Source organism: Pocillopora damicornis, chromosome 5 (assembly GCF_964200805.1).
Source record: "Pocillopora damicornis chromosome 5, jaPocDami1.2, whole genome shotgun sequence".
Classification (NCBI taxonomy): Eukaryota; Metazoa; Cnidaria; class Anthozoa; order Scleractinia; family Pocilloporidae; genus Pocillopora; species Pocillopora damicornis.
The window spans coordinates 21,162,462-21,178,436 of NC_142674.1; the positions used below are offsets into that span (position 1 = coordinate 21,162,462).

Sequence of the window (15,975 nt, forward strand, 5' to 3'; positions counted from 1 at the left end):
ATCTACGCTACCAAATGTAAAAAATTTCCAAATGAAAACGGGGAAGTTGAAAGTAAACATATATATTAATCTTATGTCGGCATTGACTATTTAAGGTGATTCCCCGCTAAATTAAACAGAGCTCATGGGGAAGTTGCACCTATGCAAATCGACTGTCGCTGGCAAAAAGTCAGGCAATTCAGCTCTTTTTTTTCCAGCATTTGTTGTTTCAAAGTTATCATGTAACTTTGAAACGACAAGAGCAAGCAAGAGCTTAATACTCTAAAACACTGAAGGGAACATACAGCGGCCTGGCGGACTGTTGTAAAAACACAGAAAAATTGAGGAGGAAAATTATATCAGTTTTTTACTCTATAAAATTAAAATTAGCAACGCAAGCTCATAGTTATAAGAACCACATGTTTCTAAGACTAAAACACATGCCAGCTTAAATGATTAATTTAAGTAAAACATTTCCTCTAGCAAAGGACGGCCTCAAAATAGTGAATATGTGATCCTATGTGATCGTAAATATTAGAGACATATGTAATATCAACACTACTTCTCTTAAACATGTGACTTACCTTTTTTTCATCGGAAGCTTTTTTACTGAACAGCAATTAAGATAAGAATTAATATGTGACGAATAGATTCTGAACCGGAAGTCCTCGGGATCTAAGGAAAGTTTTAAGTATATGCATCAGCTAATGTTTATCTTGCGTCGGAACTATTCTGTTGTTAAATAACGACGCCTTTTGAAGAGAAGCCTTTAGCATTCTTGCTCCATATCTCTTTTGATGAAAGCATGAACTATAGGGTTTATTCCAGCCGAGTTAATAACTACTGAAGGTATTTTGTAATAAGGATCGTTACATGGTTGATTCTCCGTTAAATGTGACAAACTGCAACGCTTCATTGTTCTGTAACACGATAGAAACACGCATGTTGTCAAAGCCACCCATTTTACCGCTGACGCCTTGTTCTGAGTTTTAGCTCTGGTGACCACTTGATTAAACTGCAATTGCTTAGCTGAATTGTGATCTCTACAATAAATAACAAAAAACATGGATGCAAGAAAAAAGATTAGAATTACGCACAAGATCACCCCGAAAAGCAAATACAAGTAGCCGTGCATATTCCTGGCAAGATCGATTGCACTAAGTGTAAACGACACTATAGTAAGAGAGAAAAGAAAAGGAATTCCCCAAGAAGTAAGAACCATTTGAATGACTCGACGGCGCTTCATGAAAGTCAAGTATTTCAAAGGTTTCACAATAGCAACATAACCTTCTAGTACTAAACTAACCAAGTTTGTTCCAGAGGCGTAATAAATGAACACCCTTACAAACATTAAAACTAATCCCTCTTTTAAGGGTGGAGTGCATTCAGTTGTGAGGCTGCAGAAAAAAAACGCAAAGGAACCCCAATCATCCCAACATCAAAATTAACCGCTGCTAAAGACACGACAAATGCGTTGCTTCTGGTGCGAAGCTGACGTTTTCTGCAAACGAGGAAGATGACAGATCCATTTACAACCATCGTGAGAATGCTCAGGAACCAGCCGAGAACCCAAAACCACGTTTCCATATAATTTCTCTAAAATGGCTGTATAGCACTTTTCTGTTGCTTTCTTCTCTCAAGCCAAGAGTGTTTTGAAAGGTTTTAAGGGTGAAAAATTGTGTTTATATATAGTTTTTAATCAACCATCTAGCCCCATCTAACCTTCGTAAAAGTTAATTAGGCTGAATATCTATTGTTTACTTAAGTCATACTTAAGTCATATTTAAGGCTGCAAACATCCATCACTTTTTAAGGTTTTTGTCAGACGCTTTGTGCACGGAGTTAAACGCTCGTTAATTGGTTTTCGAGAAGAACGAACCAATCAGAAATTGATGACAAACGCGGAGCATTTTTGACTTCATCTTCTAATGTGTTTTAGTTCAAAGGAAGTTACAGCAGTCCTTTTATAAGAATATCAGTACAGCATGATAGTTAAAATATGCGCATAGACGAAACTTAGTCAACACTAAATGTTTTTAATAACAAAAATTTCAGGATTATCAATCGGTCTGTGTTAAGCGTAAATCGCCTCCCTTTTTCTATCAAGTTAAAGACGTTTTCACAAATAATGAAGCCTCGAAGCTCTGTTTTCTCGTAAAGTACTTCGGAAGCGGCTAGAGCGCGAAAGCAATGTAGGGAAAGGCACGAAACGTAGTGGAATGTTTTCCCCGGCCTACTTCTTAGCGCTTGGCATGTTTGGAGACCTTTGTTTGCCTTTCCCGTTGCTACTTGCCGGCTTGGTGTTTTCGTCGGTTACTTTGCCAAAATTTCACTTTGCATCTCCGTGTAATTTGTGCTTGTTCTACATCAGTTAAAATCAACTAACTCGTTTCCATACTCGTTTTAAAGGTCATCATGTGCAAGACTTGTGAGTCAAGTGCGTCTCTTTCCTTTGAAAAAATGTTTCCTAAACACACTAGCAGAAATTAAAAACGTTTCACAAAGACTTATCAAGAAAACATAACATTCTAAAATTTCCTAAAAACGTTTGCATTTGACGACATAGGCCGACGAACCACATGACTAAAATACTGTCAAACAATTCAATTTAAGTCGAACGAAGTTTCTTTAACGAGAATCTCCAAGAAAAGTTTTCGTAGAAAAAAAAAGTGCTGGAAATGTTATATTGTTGTCACCTACACAACCAAATGTGAAAAATCTTCAAACGAATAGGGGAAATTAAAGGTATTTATATCAATGAAACTAATATCAAAGATATTCGGTACGTGGTCTTAAATCTTGGAAATAAATGTAATATCAACACTACTCTTCGTGAGCTTTTAAAACATTTTAACTAAAAAGCAATTAAGATGAAAATTAAAACATCACAGATATATTCATAATCGGATGTCCTCGGAATATAGGAGAGTTTAAAGTTAATGCATCAGCTTAAGTTTTTCTTGCGTCCCTTGAACTACTAAGTTGTTAATTAACTACGCCTTTTGAAGAGAAGCCTTTTGCATTCTTGCTTTATATCTCTTTTGAAGAAAGCACAAACTATTTGGTTTATTCCGGAGTTCATAACTTGTACAGGTACTTTGTAATAAAAATCGTAACCACATTTATGACCACTTAAAATAAGAAACTACAGCGCAAGAATGTTCCGTAACACAATAGAAACACACACGTTACCAAAACTACCCATCTTGCAGCTGATTTGTTTCGAGTTTGAACTTTAACGACACGATGATTAAAATGCAATTGCTTAGCTAGAGTGTGATCTTTAGAGTTCTGCTAGTAAACAATAAGAAACATAGATGCAAGACAAAAGATTAAAATTACGCACAAGATTGCCTCGAAAAGTAAATGAAGATAGCGAGCTTCATAAAAGTCAAGTATTTCAAAGGTTTCACCGAGGCAATGTTGCGTTCCAGTACTAAACTGAACAAGTTTGTTCCTGAAGCACAAATGAAGAACACCCACACTCTCATTATATGTAAACTTGCTTTTTTATCGGAGATGCACTCATTTACCGTGCTACAGAGTAAACGGGAAGGAGCAGCAAACATTCCAACACCAAAGTCAGTCACTGCTAAAGACACGAGAAATGCGTTGGTTTTGGTGCGAAGCTGACGTTTACTGCAGACGACGAAGATAACAAATCCAGGATCAATATCAGTATCTGGCCGAAGGCGCTATGTAACAGAGCCATTTAAATTTACGACAAAACAGCCTATATAAAACAGTACTAGTAAACAACCCTTATGTAATTAAGGTCAAATGAATAGCCTTATGTAATAAATGTTTTTAAAATGTACGACCTTAAAGTTTGTAAAAAGCACCCGTTAAATGTTCGTAAAATGCGACTGTTAAATGTTCGTAAAATGCGACTGTTAAATGTTCGTAAAATGCGACTGTTAAATGTTAGTAAAATGCGACAGTTAAATGTTCGTAAAAATACGTTAAATGTTCGTAAAATGCGACTAAAATGTTCGTAAAATGCGACCGTTAAATATTTGTAAAATGCGACTCTTAAATGTTCGTAAAAGTACGTAAAATATTCCTAAAATGCGACTTAAATGTTCGTAAAATGCGACTGTTAAATGTACGTAAAAATACGTAAAATATTCCTAAAATGCGACTGTTAAATGTTCGTAAAATGTGACTGTTAAATGTTCGTAAAATGCGACTCTTAAATTTTCGTAAAAATACGTTAAATGTTCGTAAAATGCGACTCTTAAATGTTCGTAAAAATACGCTAAATGTTCGTAAAAATACGTTAAATGCTCGTAAAATGTGACCTTTAAATGTTCGTAAAATGCAGCTGTGAAATGTTCGTAAATATACGCCCTTTAAATGTTTATAAAATGCGACGGTTAAAAGTTCGTAAAATGCGACTAAATGTTCGTAAAATGCGATCGTTAAATGTTCGTAAAATGCGACAGTTAAATGTTCGTAAAATACAACAGTTAAATGTTCGTAAAAATACGTTAAATGTTCGTCAAATGCGACTAAAATGTTCGTAAAATGCGACCGTTAAATATTTGTAAAATGCGACTAAATTTCGTAAAATACGCCCGTTAAATGTTCGTAAACTGCGACTTTTAAATGTGCTTAAATTGCGACTGCTACGTGTTCGTAAAATTCGCCCGTTAAGTGTTCGTAAAATTTTCAAATTGAGTGTTCGTAAAACGAGCCTGTTCAGTGTTTGTGAAATTCGATTGTGAAGTTTTCGTATAGGTTTTTTTAGAGTGCGACTACTAAGTGCTTGCAATTAAAGTGCGGCAGTTTCGTTTTTGTAAAATGCACAACCGTAGATTGTTAGTAAAATGCACGCCTTAAGAAGCATCTGGTAGAATGCACGACAACAAAAAGGCCTTCAGATTCAAGAGTTTGAATTACTCTTAAAATGCCGAATGTAAAGGGTTCTGGATATAAGTTGCTGAGAGAAAACAACTGAGGGATTGTCGTTGGATTTAGGATTGCAAACTTTCTTGGGTGGCAATTAAAATATGTCAGTTAAGTGTTTTTAGGATTCACGGCATTCAGTTACTTGTAACCCTAGTATTTAAGACCTCAGGAAGAGATTTAAGGCGGTCTAAAACATGATAATTTGAGGTCAATGAATTGATTTAGGAATCTTACACTTAGAGTGCCAGGGAATAATAAACAATGGGAAATAATTTGAAGATTGCCTATATTGTTAGGGGGTAGGGTATCAACTGGGTTTGGCCATCATCACTGAATTTCTGAGACACGAAACACTTTTTTCGGCTCGTCTTATCACGCACCCAACACCTGTTTACTTAAAGTGGATGTAATTTAATTATTAGGTCATAGAGAAAGAGATAACAAATTTCATTTTCTTTACGTTTTTAATAACTACAACAAAGAATAAATTTGAAAAAACGACTTTTCTTGGACTGTTTTCTTTTCTTGGACTGTTCCTATTCTGTTCTGAAAGTCACCTGCGAACAAAAGCAGAGTACGAGATTTCAATTCTGAATCAAATCCCCAAACTTACGGTAATAATCGTTCAGGACAAACCCCATGAAGTCGGCACCGTTCGTGCCTTGGTTTCAAGTACCCCATTGTGTTCTCATCCCTAATCGCTTCTGTACCTCGTTGAAATGGTGCTGGCCACCACGTGTTTCTTTTTGTAAATCACTTGTTTAAAGCGAATGCTATGGAAGTACTACTTAAAACCTAACGACTTAGTACTATCGGAAAATCAAAGGGGTTAAACCACCATGCTGAAAAACCAGAAAAAACAAACAAACAAAAAATGAACATGATCGATCTAAAAACAAAAATATCAAAACAAAACTATTGGAGCTAAAGAGAAAAAAACCCAAAACTTCCAAATGCAACGAAACTGAAAATTTGGAATTAGGATTGATTTTTTGTATCATGCGAACACTTCTTACCGTTCCACTATCATTGAGATCGAGATTTATACAATGCAAGCACATCTTACCGTTCCACTATCATCGCTGTCATCTTGAATGCCATATGCCACTCCCTAAATGTGGCAGCATGTATTTAGAATATGCTGAACACATTTAAAAATAATATGAAAAACAATAATAACATAAAAAAAATTAAATCTCTGTAAAATGAAGTGTCTATAATTCTCTCCAGAGTCATAGACAATTATACTTACTTCATCAAAATTTGTTGCGGGTTCTGCCGGCGGCTGTTGGAATATAAGCATAATGAGAGATATGATGGTCACGTTGACGCCAATGAATTAACTAATTCAAGTAAAACTACCTAGGAGGTCCAATGTTTTCCTGATCAAAGGTGTATTTAAATGATCGTAATTCCATCAATTTAACCATCAGTTTTTAAAAGATATAAATACATCTAACCTCATTGCGGGTCAGCGCCTGGATTCTTTTTTGACGAACCTAGGATTTAATATTGTTCAAAGTTAACAGCCGTCCTCTCCAGCAAGCTCCAAGGAAAGACAGTCCTTTTCCCCTCAGCTTCACGTGTGAAGTAAAACTAAACTTTCGTTGTATTTTTGCCCGACGCAAGCAAAGTTCAAAAGTACTATTAAATCAATTTAGTCGTGTAATTTTAGCTATGCTCTAAAAGGTCCAGACTGTTGAATTAAGGGTTTAGTTATGACTTTACATTCCCCTTACTGTGATCAATTTGCCATATCAACTCTGTTGATAGAACCAGATGATCAAGATTCAATAGGCAAGGAATTGGTAGATTATATCTACTCTCTATTATTTAGCAACTGGCAGGGCGTGAAATTAACTTTTTTTTTTCTGATAGCCACTTGGCTCCTAAATTCTTCAAAGTGATGGCCAATTCAAAAAAAGTTGGTCGCCATTTTCAAAGACAAACAAAATCTTTCTTTACGCTGTCAGCGTGCTAGATAGACCCTCAAAAATTAACGTGCTACAAAGTGGACACTAGGATGGATGATATACAACGTTCAGGCTCATCTAAATCCAAGATGGCGTCTAGTTATCCATCGAGATGCATGTGCTACGTTTCGGAAACAAACTTAACGAGGAAGTTTTGCGCCGATTTATCTTTGCAAATCTTTTTAATTCACTATATCTCTTAGTAAGGTTATGATGAAACGTTCTAGTCGCCAATTTGGCGACTAACTTTCAGGATTTGGTCGCCAAAGTGAAAAATTTAGGCGCATTGCTGCATGTATTAGGCGCAATTTCACGCCCTGAACTGGTCGTGTAAAAAATTAAAAATTCCAAATGACGGAGTGCGTTTAATTGAAAAGTAATTATGTAATTATCGTGGTTAGATCCCGGGGGAAATTAGTAACAACGTTAATGACTATTGAGAGCGCCGAAAAGGAATGCAAGCTGTTATCTCATACCACCAAACACTCCAAAGATTTTTCTATCGTCATAAAGAGTGGACTTTCAGTCGATATGTTAAGTATGGGGCGCATTTGTCGATTCTATTATCAATTTTTAAACCAGAACATTACATCATCCTCATATACACCAGGGATATCCCGACACCTTACAAAGCACAAGCTCTCAATAATTTTTTTAAAAATGTGAGCTTTCAAATGTCTTAAAACGCGCGATGTATCAATTGTCTTACAAAGCACGCTGTCTTAAATGACTTGAAAAGCACGTTGTCTCAAATGTCTTAAAAAGCACGATGTCTCAAACGTCGTAAAATGCGCGATGTGCTATATGTCTTATAAAGCACGATGTCTCAAATGTCATAAAAAGCACGATGTGCCAAAGGTCTTAAAGAGCACGATGTGTCAAAGGTCTTAAAAAGCACGATGTGTCAAAGGTCTCAAAAAGCACGATGTCTTAAATGAGCTAAAAAGCACGATGACTCAAGTGTCTTAAAAAGCACGATGTCTTAAATGTCTTAAAAAGCACGATGTCTCAAACGTCGTAAAATGCACGATGTGCTATGTCTTATAAAGCACGATGTGACAAATGTCTTATAAAGCACGCTGTCTCAAATGTCTTAAAAAGCACATCTCAAGTGTCTTAACAAGCAAGATGTCTCGAATGTCATAAAAGCACGATGTGTCAAAGGTCTTAAAAAGCACGATGTGTCAAAGGTCTTAAAAAGCACGATGTGTCAAAGGTCTCAAAAAGCACGATGTCTTAAATGAGCTAAAAAAGCACGATGACTCAAGTGTCTTAAAAAGCTCGATGTCCCAGAAGTCGTAAAATGCACGATGTCCCACAAGTTTTAAAATCCACGATGTCTCAAAGGTCTTAAAAAGCATGATGTCTCAAAGGTCTTATAAAGTACGATGTCTTATATGTCTTATAAAGCACGATGTCTCAAATATCTTATAAAGCACGATGTCTTATGTCTTATAAAGCACGATGTCTCAAATTTCTTATAAAGCACGATGTCTTATATGTCTTATAAAGCACGATGTCTCAAATGTCTTACAAAGCACGATGTCTCATATGTCCTATAAAGCATGATGTCTTATATGTCTTATAAAGCACGATGTCTCATATGTATTATAAAGCACGAGGTCTCATATGTCTTATAAAGCACGAGGTCTCAAATGTATTATAAAGCACGATGTCTCAAAGGTGTTATAAAGCACGAGGTCTCATATGTCATATATAGCACGAGGTCTCAAATGTATTATAAAAGCACGAGGTCTCATATGTCTTATAAAGCACGATGTCTCAAATGTCTTATAAAGCATGATGTCTCATATGTCTTATAAAGCACGAGGTCTCCAATGTATTATAAAGCACGATGTCTTATATGTCTTATAAAGCACGCTTTCTCAAATGTCTTATAACTAACACTGAACAGGCTCGTTTTACGAGCACTCAATTTGAAAATTTTACAAACACTTTAACGGGCGCATTTTACGAACACGTAGCAGTCGTAGTTTACGCAATTTTAAAAATTTTACGAACATTTCACGGTTGCAGTTTACGAACATTTAACGGGCGTATTTTACGAAATTTAGTCGCATTTTACAAACATTTCACGGTCGCATTTTACGAACATTTTAGTCGCATTTTGCGAACATCTCAGTACTATCCATAAGTTGCCTACAAGAAGATTTAAACTTATTAGTCCTTATAACAAATAGAAAAATAATGTACATGTAATTAGATTAATAATTGTATAACTGTATTCTGTATGTTAGGCCATGTTCTATGCGTTAATTTAAATCAAATTATGAAATCAATCAATGTTTTTTTCCTCCCTTCTTCCTTCTACATGACCCAAAGTATGGTCAGGAACATACTCACCTAAGCATACCTGCCGCCTTATCTGTTTGTTTAAAACGTATCAGGCACACCGGCTTCCCATCAAAATGAGCCTGCAGCTGCATCTGTGTGCAAAACATTTAGAGTCAAGTCAATATTACTGAATTGGGCTATCATCAAGAAGTTGAACTGATGAGAATTGAAACTTAACAATATAGGATTAAAACAGAAAAATAAGAGTGCAATCTCAAAAATGTGATCTAACATGTTGATAGGAGGTTTTTGGTAGAAAGCGATGATCTGCAAGCTTTCAGTAAAGCCTTGTTTCCAATCAAAAGTGGTGTATAATGAGGAAAAAGGTTATATTTAATGATTATTACTTTCTTTGATTGAAGTAATGAGTAATGGACTTATTCCCCTAGCCTAAAGTCTTGGAACTACTGAGCATAGTTTTGACAGTCATTCATGCTGCAGCACTACAGAGTTCACCTTTAGTAAGCTTATTCCCTTGAAGTAAATTTTAAGTCAAACTAAAGTAAAAGTGAGGAGATGTATACAAATTTATTTTGAGATATGCAAATATACTATGTCAGAATGGCTCAAACTTGAAATCTGTTATTCAAGCCCAGTTTGCTGAGCATTAATGGTGAAACCCCTTAAATGTGGACTTCACTGAACACAGTATACCTGCAAAGCAGACAAGCAGATGATGGGAAGTCTTGGAGGGATTTTATGTGCCTTCAAAAACTTGCGGAAAAGTGCCACATCATAGGCTGGTCCACTAGCAGGATCTGTACATTTTTAATCGACAATAGCATAATAAAACATCAGCAACACACATGGAAAATACATGGTACAGTCTACATACATTATTATTCGTAATAAACATTTGGTCTCTCTAAAGAACTTATGTACTAACCAAGTTCTGCTAGTACTGTGGTGTCCTCCATCTCTTCTACTTCACCAGCTTCACAAACAAAACAAAAGTTGAGATTACAGTATTCAAATGTAAAAAGATGCAAAACCTGATTAATGAGCTGATGCAGTTTAAGGGTGAGGACATAACCCACCCAGGCTTGTGTACATGACACAACATACATATACATGGCTTTTAAAGAACATTTGCTAATTGGAGATTTAAATCCATTTTATGAGCTTATGCTAATGCCATCAGTTTGTTCTTTCCAATTTTTTTTCTTGTGACTTTTTAGTGTAGAACCAAATGAAAAAAAGGTTCCTGAAAGCTTACTAACTCAGATTCTATTTAAAAGGTGAAATCTGAAATCCCACCCACATTTGCAGTAAAAAAATGCTAATTAATACTAAAAATAACATGCAACTTCCCCCTTAACTTACTCATCTCAGGATATTATTAATTATGACTGGCTCACCTTCTAATACATGAGCAGCAGATGGCCCTCCAAAATGCACACATTCTACCACACCCATTGAAACCTTCTCCACTTTATCTGAAAAAAAATTAAAGTATGCATTTTTTATAAGAAACAGAATGTTTTTCATTACATTAATGACGAGATTAAATTTTCATCATGTAAAAAATCTAGACCTTCCAAAGAAAGTATTAAAAGTCATTTTCTTCCACTTTTTAATGTTCCAACGCAGGACTATCCAGCACAAACTCCCACTGGTTCTTTGTGTTAAACTTTTAGAGAAAATATTGTGCTAAGAAGAGGATCTTTGTGTACAAAACAAAAGACTGGAACATTTAATTGCTTTAATTATCAGGTCTTGTGTTTTGTCTAGTTTTTCAAAACAACACAGTAATGTGTATGCCATTCACTACTTGCCATAAAATTGTCTTGTAAAATGTTCCGCAGTATTGTGAGGATCTATAAAGAAAAGATGTTATGGAGCCATTTCAACACTTGAAAACTTTCTGATAATGAGTTACATTCGTTGCAATTCATACCAGTGGATATGGCATTTCTAGGTGTTGATGAGGATTGAGGTTCCATCATTTCATCATCACTGCTAAGATACAATAGGAAATCAAAATTAAGAAAGTGAATAAGTTCTAAAAGAAAAGGCAGATCAATAACCAAGCAGTTATTATTCAAATAAGACCAACATTTGTAAAATTTAAAAAACGATCTCTGGCTAAAACTTTTAAAAATACGAGCTTTCGGCTGTTTGCGCTACAGCCTTCAACGGGTAAAATGATAAAAAGGTAAGAAATACTAGGTGTGAAGTACAAAGTAGGAAATTAAAAATGCTAATAACTAAGAATGTTTGTTAAAAATACTAGGTGTGAAGTACAAAGTAGGAAATTAAAAATGCTAATAACTATGAATGTTTGTTGAAAAGAATGTTGTATTGTCCGGGCAAAGGACAGGAATTGTTGTCCGCATTGGGAGTTAACTTGGAATGCCACGCTTCTAGTGTTTTTCTTGTTCTAAAACTGCCTTTGTCAATAATAGATGCATTATCAAAGTTTTAATTTCCTACTTTGTACTTCACACCTAGTATTTTTAACAAACATTCTTAGTTATTAGCATTTTTAATTTCCTACTTTGTACTTCACACCTAGTATTTCTTACCTTTTTATCATTTTACCCGTTGAAGGCTGTAGCGCAAACAGCCGAAAGCTCGTATTTTTAAAAGTTTTAGCCAGAGATCGTTTTTTAAATTTTACAATATGTTTTATCCTGGCTGCGGCCCCTCTATCTTTTCAAGACCAACATTGATGAAATCTTACTGCCCCATACAAATTCACAGTCCTTACCATTCAGATTGTTCAGATTGAGGAGCTTATTAGAAGCTTTATGTAGGGTTTTCCAAAGAACTGGACACACCAGATAATTAACAATACGTTTCACATATTGTTCACATGCATGTATTTCTCCTTTACTTCCCAGTCACAATGAAAAATGAAGTAAGGAAAAAAGTGTCCTCAATTCCCCCTTTACTAATTCAGCCCCCTGTTCATTAGTGCAAAAAATGCTCCCTTTGACATAATTTCATGCTTTACTTGTGTCTGAGTTCATGTTCTACTTCTGCTATTTGGAAATGCTCAAAGATGAGAAAATATGTTTTTAACTAATTTTTTCCTGTCTCTCGTGAAGCCTTACCCATAACTTAAACCAAATTTTCTACAAAAGTTATTTTAATGTCAGATAATTATGCAAATCCCACACTTAATTTGCTTGAAAAAAACACCCTTAACATGTGATGGAATGTTCTCATTACCTGGACCATCGTTGTTTACACGCTGAGGAGGTGACGTTCGATTGGGAGTGTCTGTGAGAAAAAAACAAAATCAAATGAGTTTTTCAATTTGTGGTAAAGAGTATCCACACGCTTTGGAAATAAGGCATATAACTAGGCTTTCATCATACCCATCAATAAGTTTGGAATGAAAAAGCTAAATCCTTACTATACACACAATTTTAGTGGTTTACAACATAGGATTTAGCAAAGGATACGTCATATTTACAATAGATCCGTGCAAGTTTTCAGATATTCTTTGTAGCGAAATTAAATTCATGCATGAATTCAATTTGTCACCAAGAGAACATCAGCATGTAATTCTACGAGATGCCCAGAGTAACCGAGAGAATTTCACTTATGAAGTCCAACGTAGATTTGATAATCATTTCGCTGACTATTCTTAAAAGATTCTGTCTTCCTTGGCCTTAAATCTCACCCCGACGCTACCTAGTTGAGCAGAGTCGTAATTAGTAAAAGCGTACCAAGTTGGGAGATCGTGTCTTCGAATTCCTCTTCAACTATCATCTCTCCTTCAACTTCATTCGCTGGATCTGTTTTGAATGTAAACAAAATTAAAGCTACTACTTAAATGTATCGATTGGATCTATAGCTGTAAAGATATTACAAAAGGCGAAGTAATTTGTTATCATCTTTGAAGTAATGTAGAATTAGCAAAAAGAACACCATTCCCGGGTTGGAAAAGTCAAGACAACTCCACAGGAAATATGGATAGGCCAATGTCACATCAAATAAATATGTAGCACAAGTCGAGAGACGCAAGCCATGATCGTGGCCCCTTGAAAACTAACGTACGAGTTCGTCACCAGTCTTTTTCACTTTAAAATATCTCTCGACATGTAACAGTCGACTCGGGTATTCCAAAAAGCCCACCTGGTATATTTACTTCTTTTCAACTAGATAAAGGAATCAGGTTATGACATACACCGTTTCAAATTGTCATCAAGAATTATATGTCTCAATGATACAGAAAAAGAGAGTTTTTTTGTTTTAAAACTCTTACTAAAGCACATTATCTTCGTGGCGTGTTTGTTCAGCTCTTCATTGCCATACCTCACAGAAGTGTCTATGATTCTAATATGGCCACATTGGGCTTCTCTAAATTCTAAAGCAAACAAGTTTTTGACCTTTTGGTATCGAAATATCATATCGAAACACTGTAGAAGTCCCACTCTTTCACACATTTTAGTCTAGAATACGTAATTACCTTGCTCTTCAGCCTGGTCATCTGTTCTGTCGTCATGCCTTGCGTCTGCTGAATTTTGATTAACTTGGTCTTGTCAATCTATACAAGGAAATCAAAATTGAACCTGTCAGAGATTTACTCGTTATAAAAATTTCAATCATACATCTATTCTTCTCTGCTATTTTTGCAGTTTTTCATTGTATACCTCACCGAGCAATTTGGAAGATAATTCCATTCGCCAAGGAATATTAGAATGCCACTGCGCGTATCTCTACATCTTACTTTAAAATCAAGTGAATCATCTATAGATCTTTTACATCTTGTCTAATTATTCTGTAAATGCAACTATTTCATTCATTTTAGTTTGGAATTTACCTTGCTCACCAGCTTGGTCGGCTACTCCGTCGTCTTCAGCTCCGTTTGTAGAATTCGTGCCTGCTTGTACGGGTTGGTCTTGCCGATTCAAACAAGAAAATCCCATGAAAAACAATCAAACATTGTCCTGAATACAAAGGCATCTCTGAGAGTTCTCTTTTTTGGCGTTTTGAGTCGACTAATGTTTAATTGAGAGCATTGTCCATGGAAGTAAGAGCAATGATATTTTCTAGATCAGGGCTATAAGTATGCACTTGCGTTGGAATTAGGCGACTGGCTGGTTCTTTTCTCAGAGAGTTCTGGATATTTAGTCATAATTGCAGGCTGCGATATCGTTTAGGCATATACATACCACGGTCATGAAAAGGAAAAAGAACATCACTAAATGAAACGGAACTGCTTTAATTCCTACCTATTGATGGCCGCATAAATACCCTACTTCTATTGCGGTAGACGTTTTTCAACGTGTCACCACAAATATCAGGCGCCGTGCCAACCCGTGTTAGAATATTTGTGGAGCCTACCGCTTTGTAAAACTGCAATCTGAAAAAAAAAAATAGCTGGCACTTCACTAAAAGTAACGATAAATGACGGTTGTCATAGAATTAGTATAATCGTCTTACCTTGAAATCTCTTCATCCGTGTTTAGCTGATGGAAATTATGTTTGAGCATATCAGCAATATGCGCGATGGTCGAATTGTTACTGAACGTTATCTCTTTCACACGGCCACCCGACTCTAGTGATGCAAAGTCGGCCGCTCGCGGAACGCGCAACCGATCGGCCCAGCGTAGCAAGATGAAAGTGCGTTTCATAGTTCGCGCACGCCTGGCATTACCACTCGCCATGTTTATACTCCAGTGACTACTCTCGTAAGATTGAAGATATGGATAAATGATGTGCTGGTCAGTGCCACAGTAGATTTTGACACCTCCACCAGAAAAGGAGAGTGACACATATGTTACAAAAGGGTGTGGTTACTGAGAAAGCTTGCTAGAGAGATTTCTCACCTTCTGCGCCGAGGCATTGTTTTAAATGGCTTTGTATTAGGATGAACAAAAAAAAATTAATAAATAAAAAGAATCATTGGCGCGAAGCTTTGTGTGCTTTCCAAATACATAACTGGACCTTTATTAACTTGATGAAAGTGCATTTATGTCGTTTTTAGTCCACGTGCAATTAACTTGAAAATTGCCAGGGAAGCGATAATGGGCGGAACAGACCCGCGTCAAATAAGATGGAAGGTGGTATATGCGATTGAAGTTGTAGATTGTCCAGCAGAACTTCTATCTGCAGTTCGGGTTTCGTTTTGTATTGACTAAAATATGCGCATATCGGTATCAACAGACACTTGCTTGCTCCCATGGGTGTTTCATGTTTTGCACTTTAGTACCCGTCTGTTAATCAAAAAGAGCCAATAGATACCTAGCTAATTTAGTATTATCAACTGAGTTGATAACGTGAATTGGCCACCGTAAAGAGTTTAAAAGCTGACGTTTTGAGCGTTATTCTTTCGTCAGAGCGATCAATCGTTAATCGTTTTGGACTCAGTTGATAACATTTAATTACCCTATTATACTTTCCCACCGACGCAGCACCTCTAGTGAGGAAACCGAGTTATGTATTCGACAATCGAGTTTTGTAAACTTTCTGTTCTTAGTTTGTTTTTTCTATTGATAACCTCTTTGAGGCTAAACTTCAGAATACCCCGCAACTCATTTACATGTGTCGGGAGGCTTTGAAGATCGAGGCATAACACAATAGACGCTATTCTTATTCAATGACATGTAAATGAGTTGCGGGGTATTCTGAAGTTGCTCCCTCTTTGACTTCGCCAGTTTTCAAGTTCAGAAAAATATGCTTAAATAATGTTGATGTAACAATTGTTTGATTAAGGTAGATCCTTTCAAACTTTTACGAGGATCATTCGCTTTGGCTTTGACGCGAGGGAATTGTGGTCAAAATGAATGCGAAAGATGCAAAG

The 15,975-nt window shown here is 36.1% G+C and overlaps 3 protein-coding genes across 4 annotated transcripts in view; 1 reads left to right on the top strand and 2 right to left on the bottom strand.

Annotated features, from left to right (window-relative positions):
* Positions 1 to 4,122: 4,122 nt before the first annotated feature.
* Positions 4,123 to 15,975, top strand: part of LOC149045913 (gamma-tubulin complex component 6-like) — a 96,636-nt gene continuing 84,783 nt past the window's right edge. The window contains exon 1 of the mRNA XM_089206676.1: positions 4,123 to 4,447. Coding sequence (XP_089062802.1) covers positions 4,429 to 4,447 — 19 coding nt within the window. The 5' untranslated portion in view covers positions 4,123 to 4,428. The remainder of the gene's footprint in view (positions 4,448 to 15,975) is intronic.
* LOC149045914 (uncharacterized) lies at positions 5,336 to 13,615 on the bottom strand. The gene is made up of 15 exons (XM_089207825.1): positions 13,435 to 13,615; positions 12,896 to 12,964; positions 12,393 to 12,443; positions 11,912 to 11,988; positions 11,116 to 11,341; positions 10,994 to 11,035; positions 10,577 to 10,654; positions 10,105 to 10,152; positions 9,873 to 9,976; positions 9,228 to 9,310; positions 8,996 to 9,023; positions 6,351 to 6,389; positions 6,143 to 6,175; positions 5,957 to 6,001; positions 5,336 to 5,447 (listed from the first exon to the last, which is right to left on the bottom strand). Exons 1-15 carry the CDS (start codon positions 13,613 to 13,615, stop codon positions 5,427 to 5,429), a joined length of 1,125 nt encoding a protein of 374 aa, XP_089063951.1. The 3' UTR covers positions 5,336 to 5,426.
* LOC149045915 (uncharacterized) lies at positions 12,388 to 15,951 on the bottom strand. 2 transcript variants are annotated; one of them, XM_089206679.1, is made up of 5 exons: positions 14,616 to 15,951; positions 14,405 to 14,535; positions 13,993 to 14,070; positions 13,639 to 13,716; positions 12,907 to 12,964 (listed from the first exon to the last, which is right to left on the bottom strand). In XM_089206679.1, exons 1-4 carry the CDS (start codon positions 14,837 to 14,839, stop codon positions 13,712 to 13,714), a joined length of 438 nt encoding a protein of 145 aa, XP_089062805.1. In that variant the 5' UTR covers positions 14,840 to 15,951; the 3' UTR covers positions 12,907 to 12,964; positions 13,639 to 13,711. The 2 variants fall into 2 exon arrangements, 1 of the variants encoding a protein (XP_089062805.1); XR_016186684.1 differs by lacking the exons at positions 14,405 to 14,535; positions 14,616 to 15,951 and adding an exon at positions 12,388 to 12,443 and having other exon boundaries at positions 12,896 to 12,964; positions 13,993 to 14,394.

Excerpts from the sequence above, each read along its gene's own strand:
- LOC149045914 (XM_089207825.1), bottom strand. The coding sequence starts at position 13,615 with ATGTGTGAAAGAGTGGGACTTCTACAGTGTTTCGATATGATATTTCGA. Across the intron at positions 12,965-13,434 it reads CACGAAGATAATGTGCTTTA|ATCCAGCGAATGAAGTTGAA; the intron begins GTAAGAGTTTTA and ends CATTCAAAACAG. Across the intron at positions 10,153-10,576 it reads TGCTGCTCATGTATTAGAAG|CTGGTGAAGTAGAAGAGATG; the intron begins GTGAGCCAGTCA and ends TTGTTTGTGAAG.
- LOC149045915 (XM_089206679.1), bottom strand. The coding sequence starts at position 14,839 with ATGGCGAGTGGTAATGCCAGGCGTGCGCGAACTATGAAACGCACTTTC. Across the intron at positions 14,536-14,615 it reads ACGGATGAAGAGATTTCAAG|ATTGCAGTTTTACAAAGCGG; the intron begins GTAAGACGATTA and ends TTTTTTTTTCAG. Across the intron at positions 14,071-14,404 it reads ATTTATGCGGCCATCAATAG|ACCAACCCGTACAAGCAGGC; the intron begins GTAGGAATTAAA and ends TGAATCGGCAAG.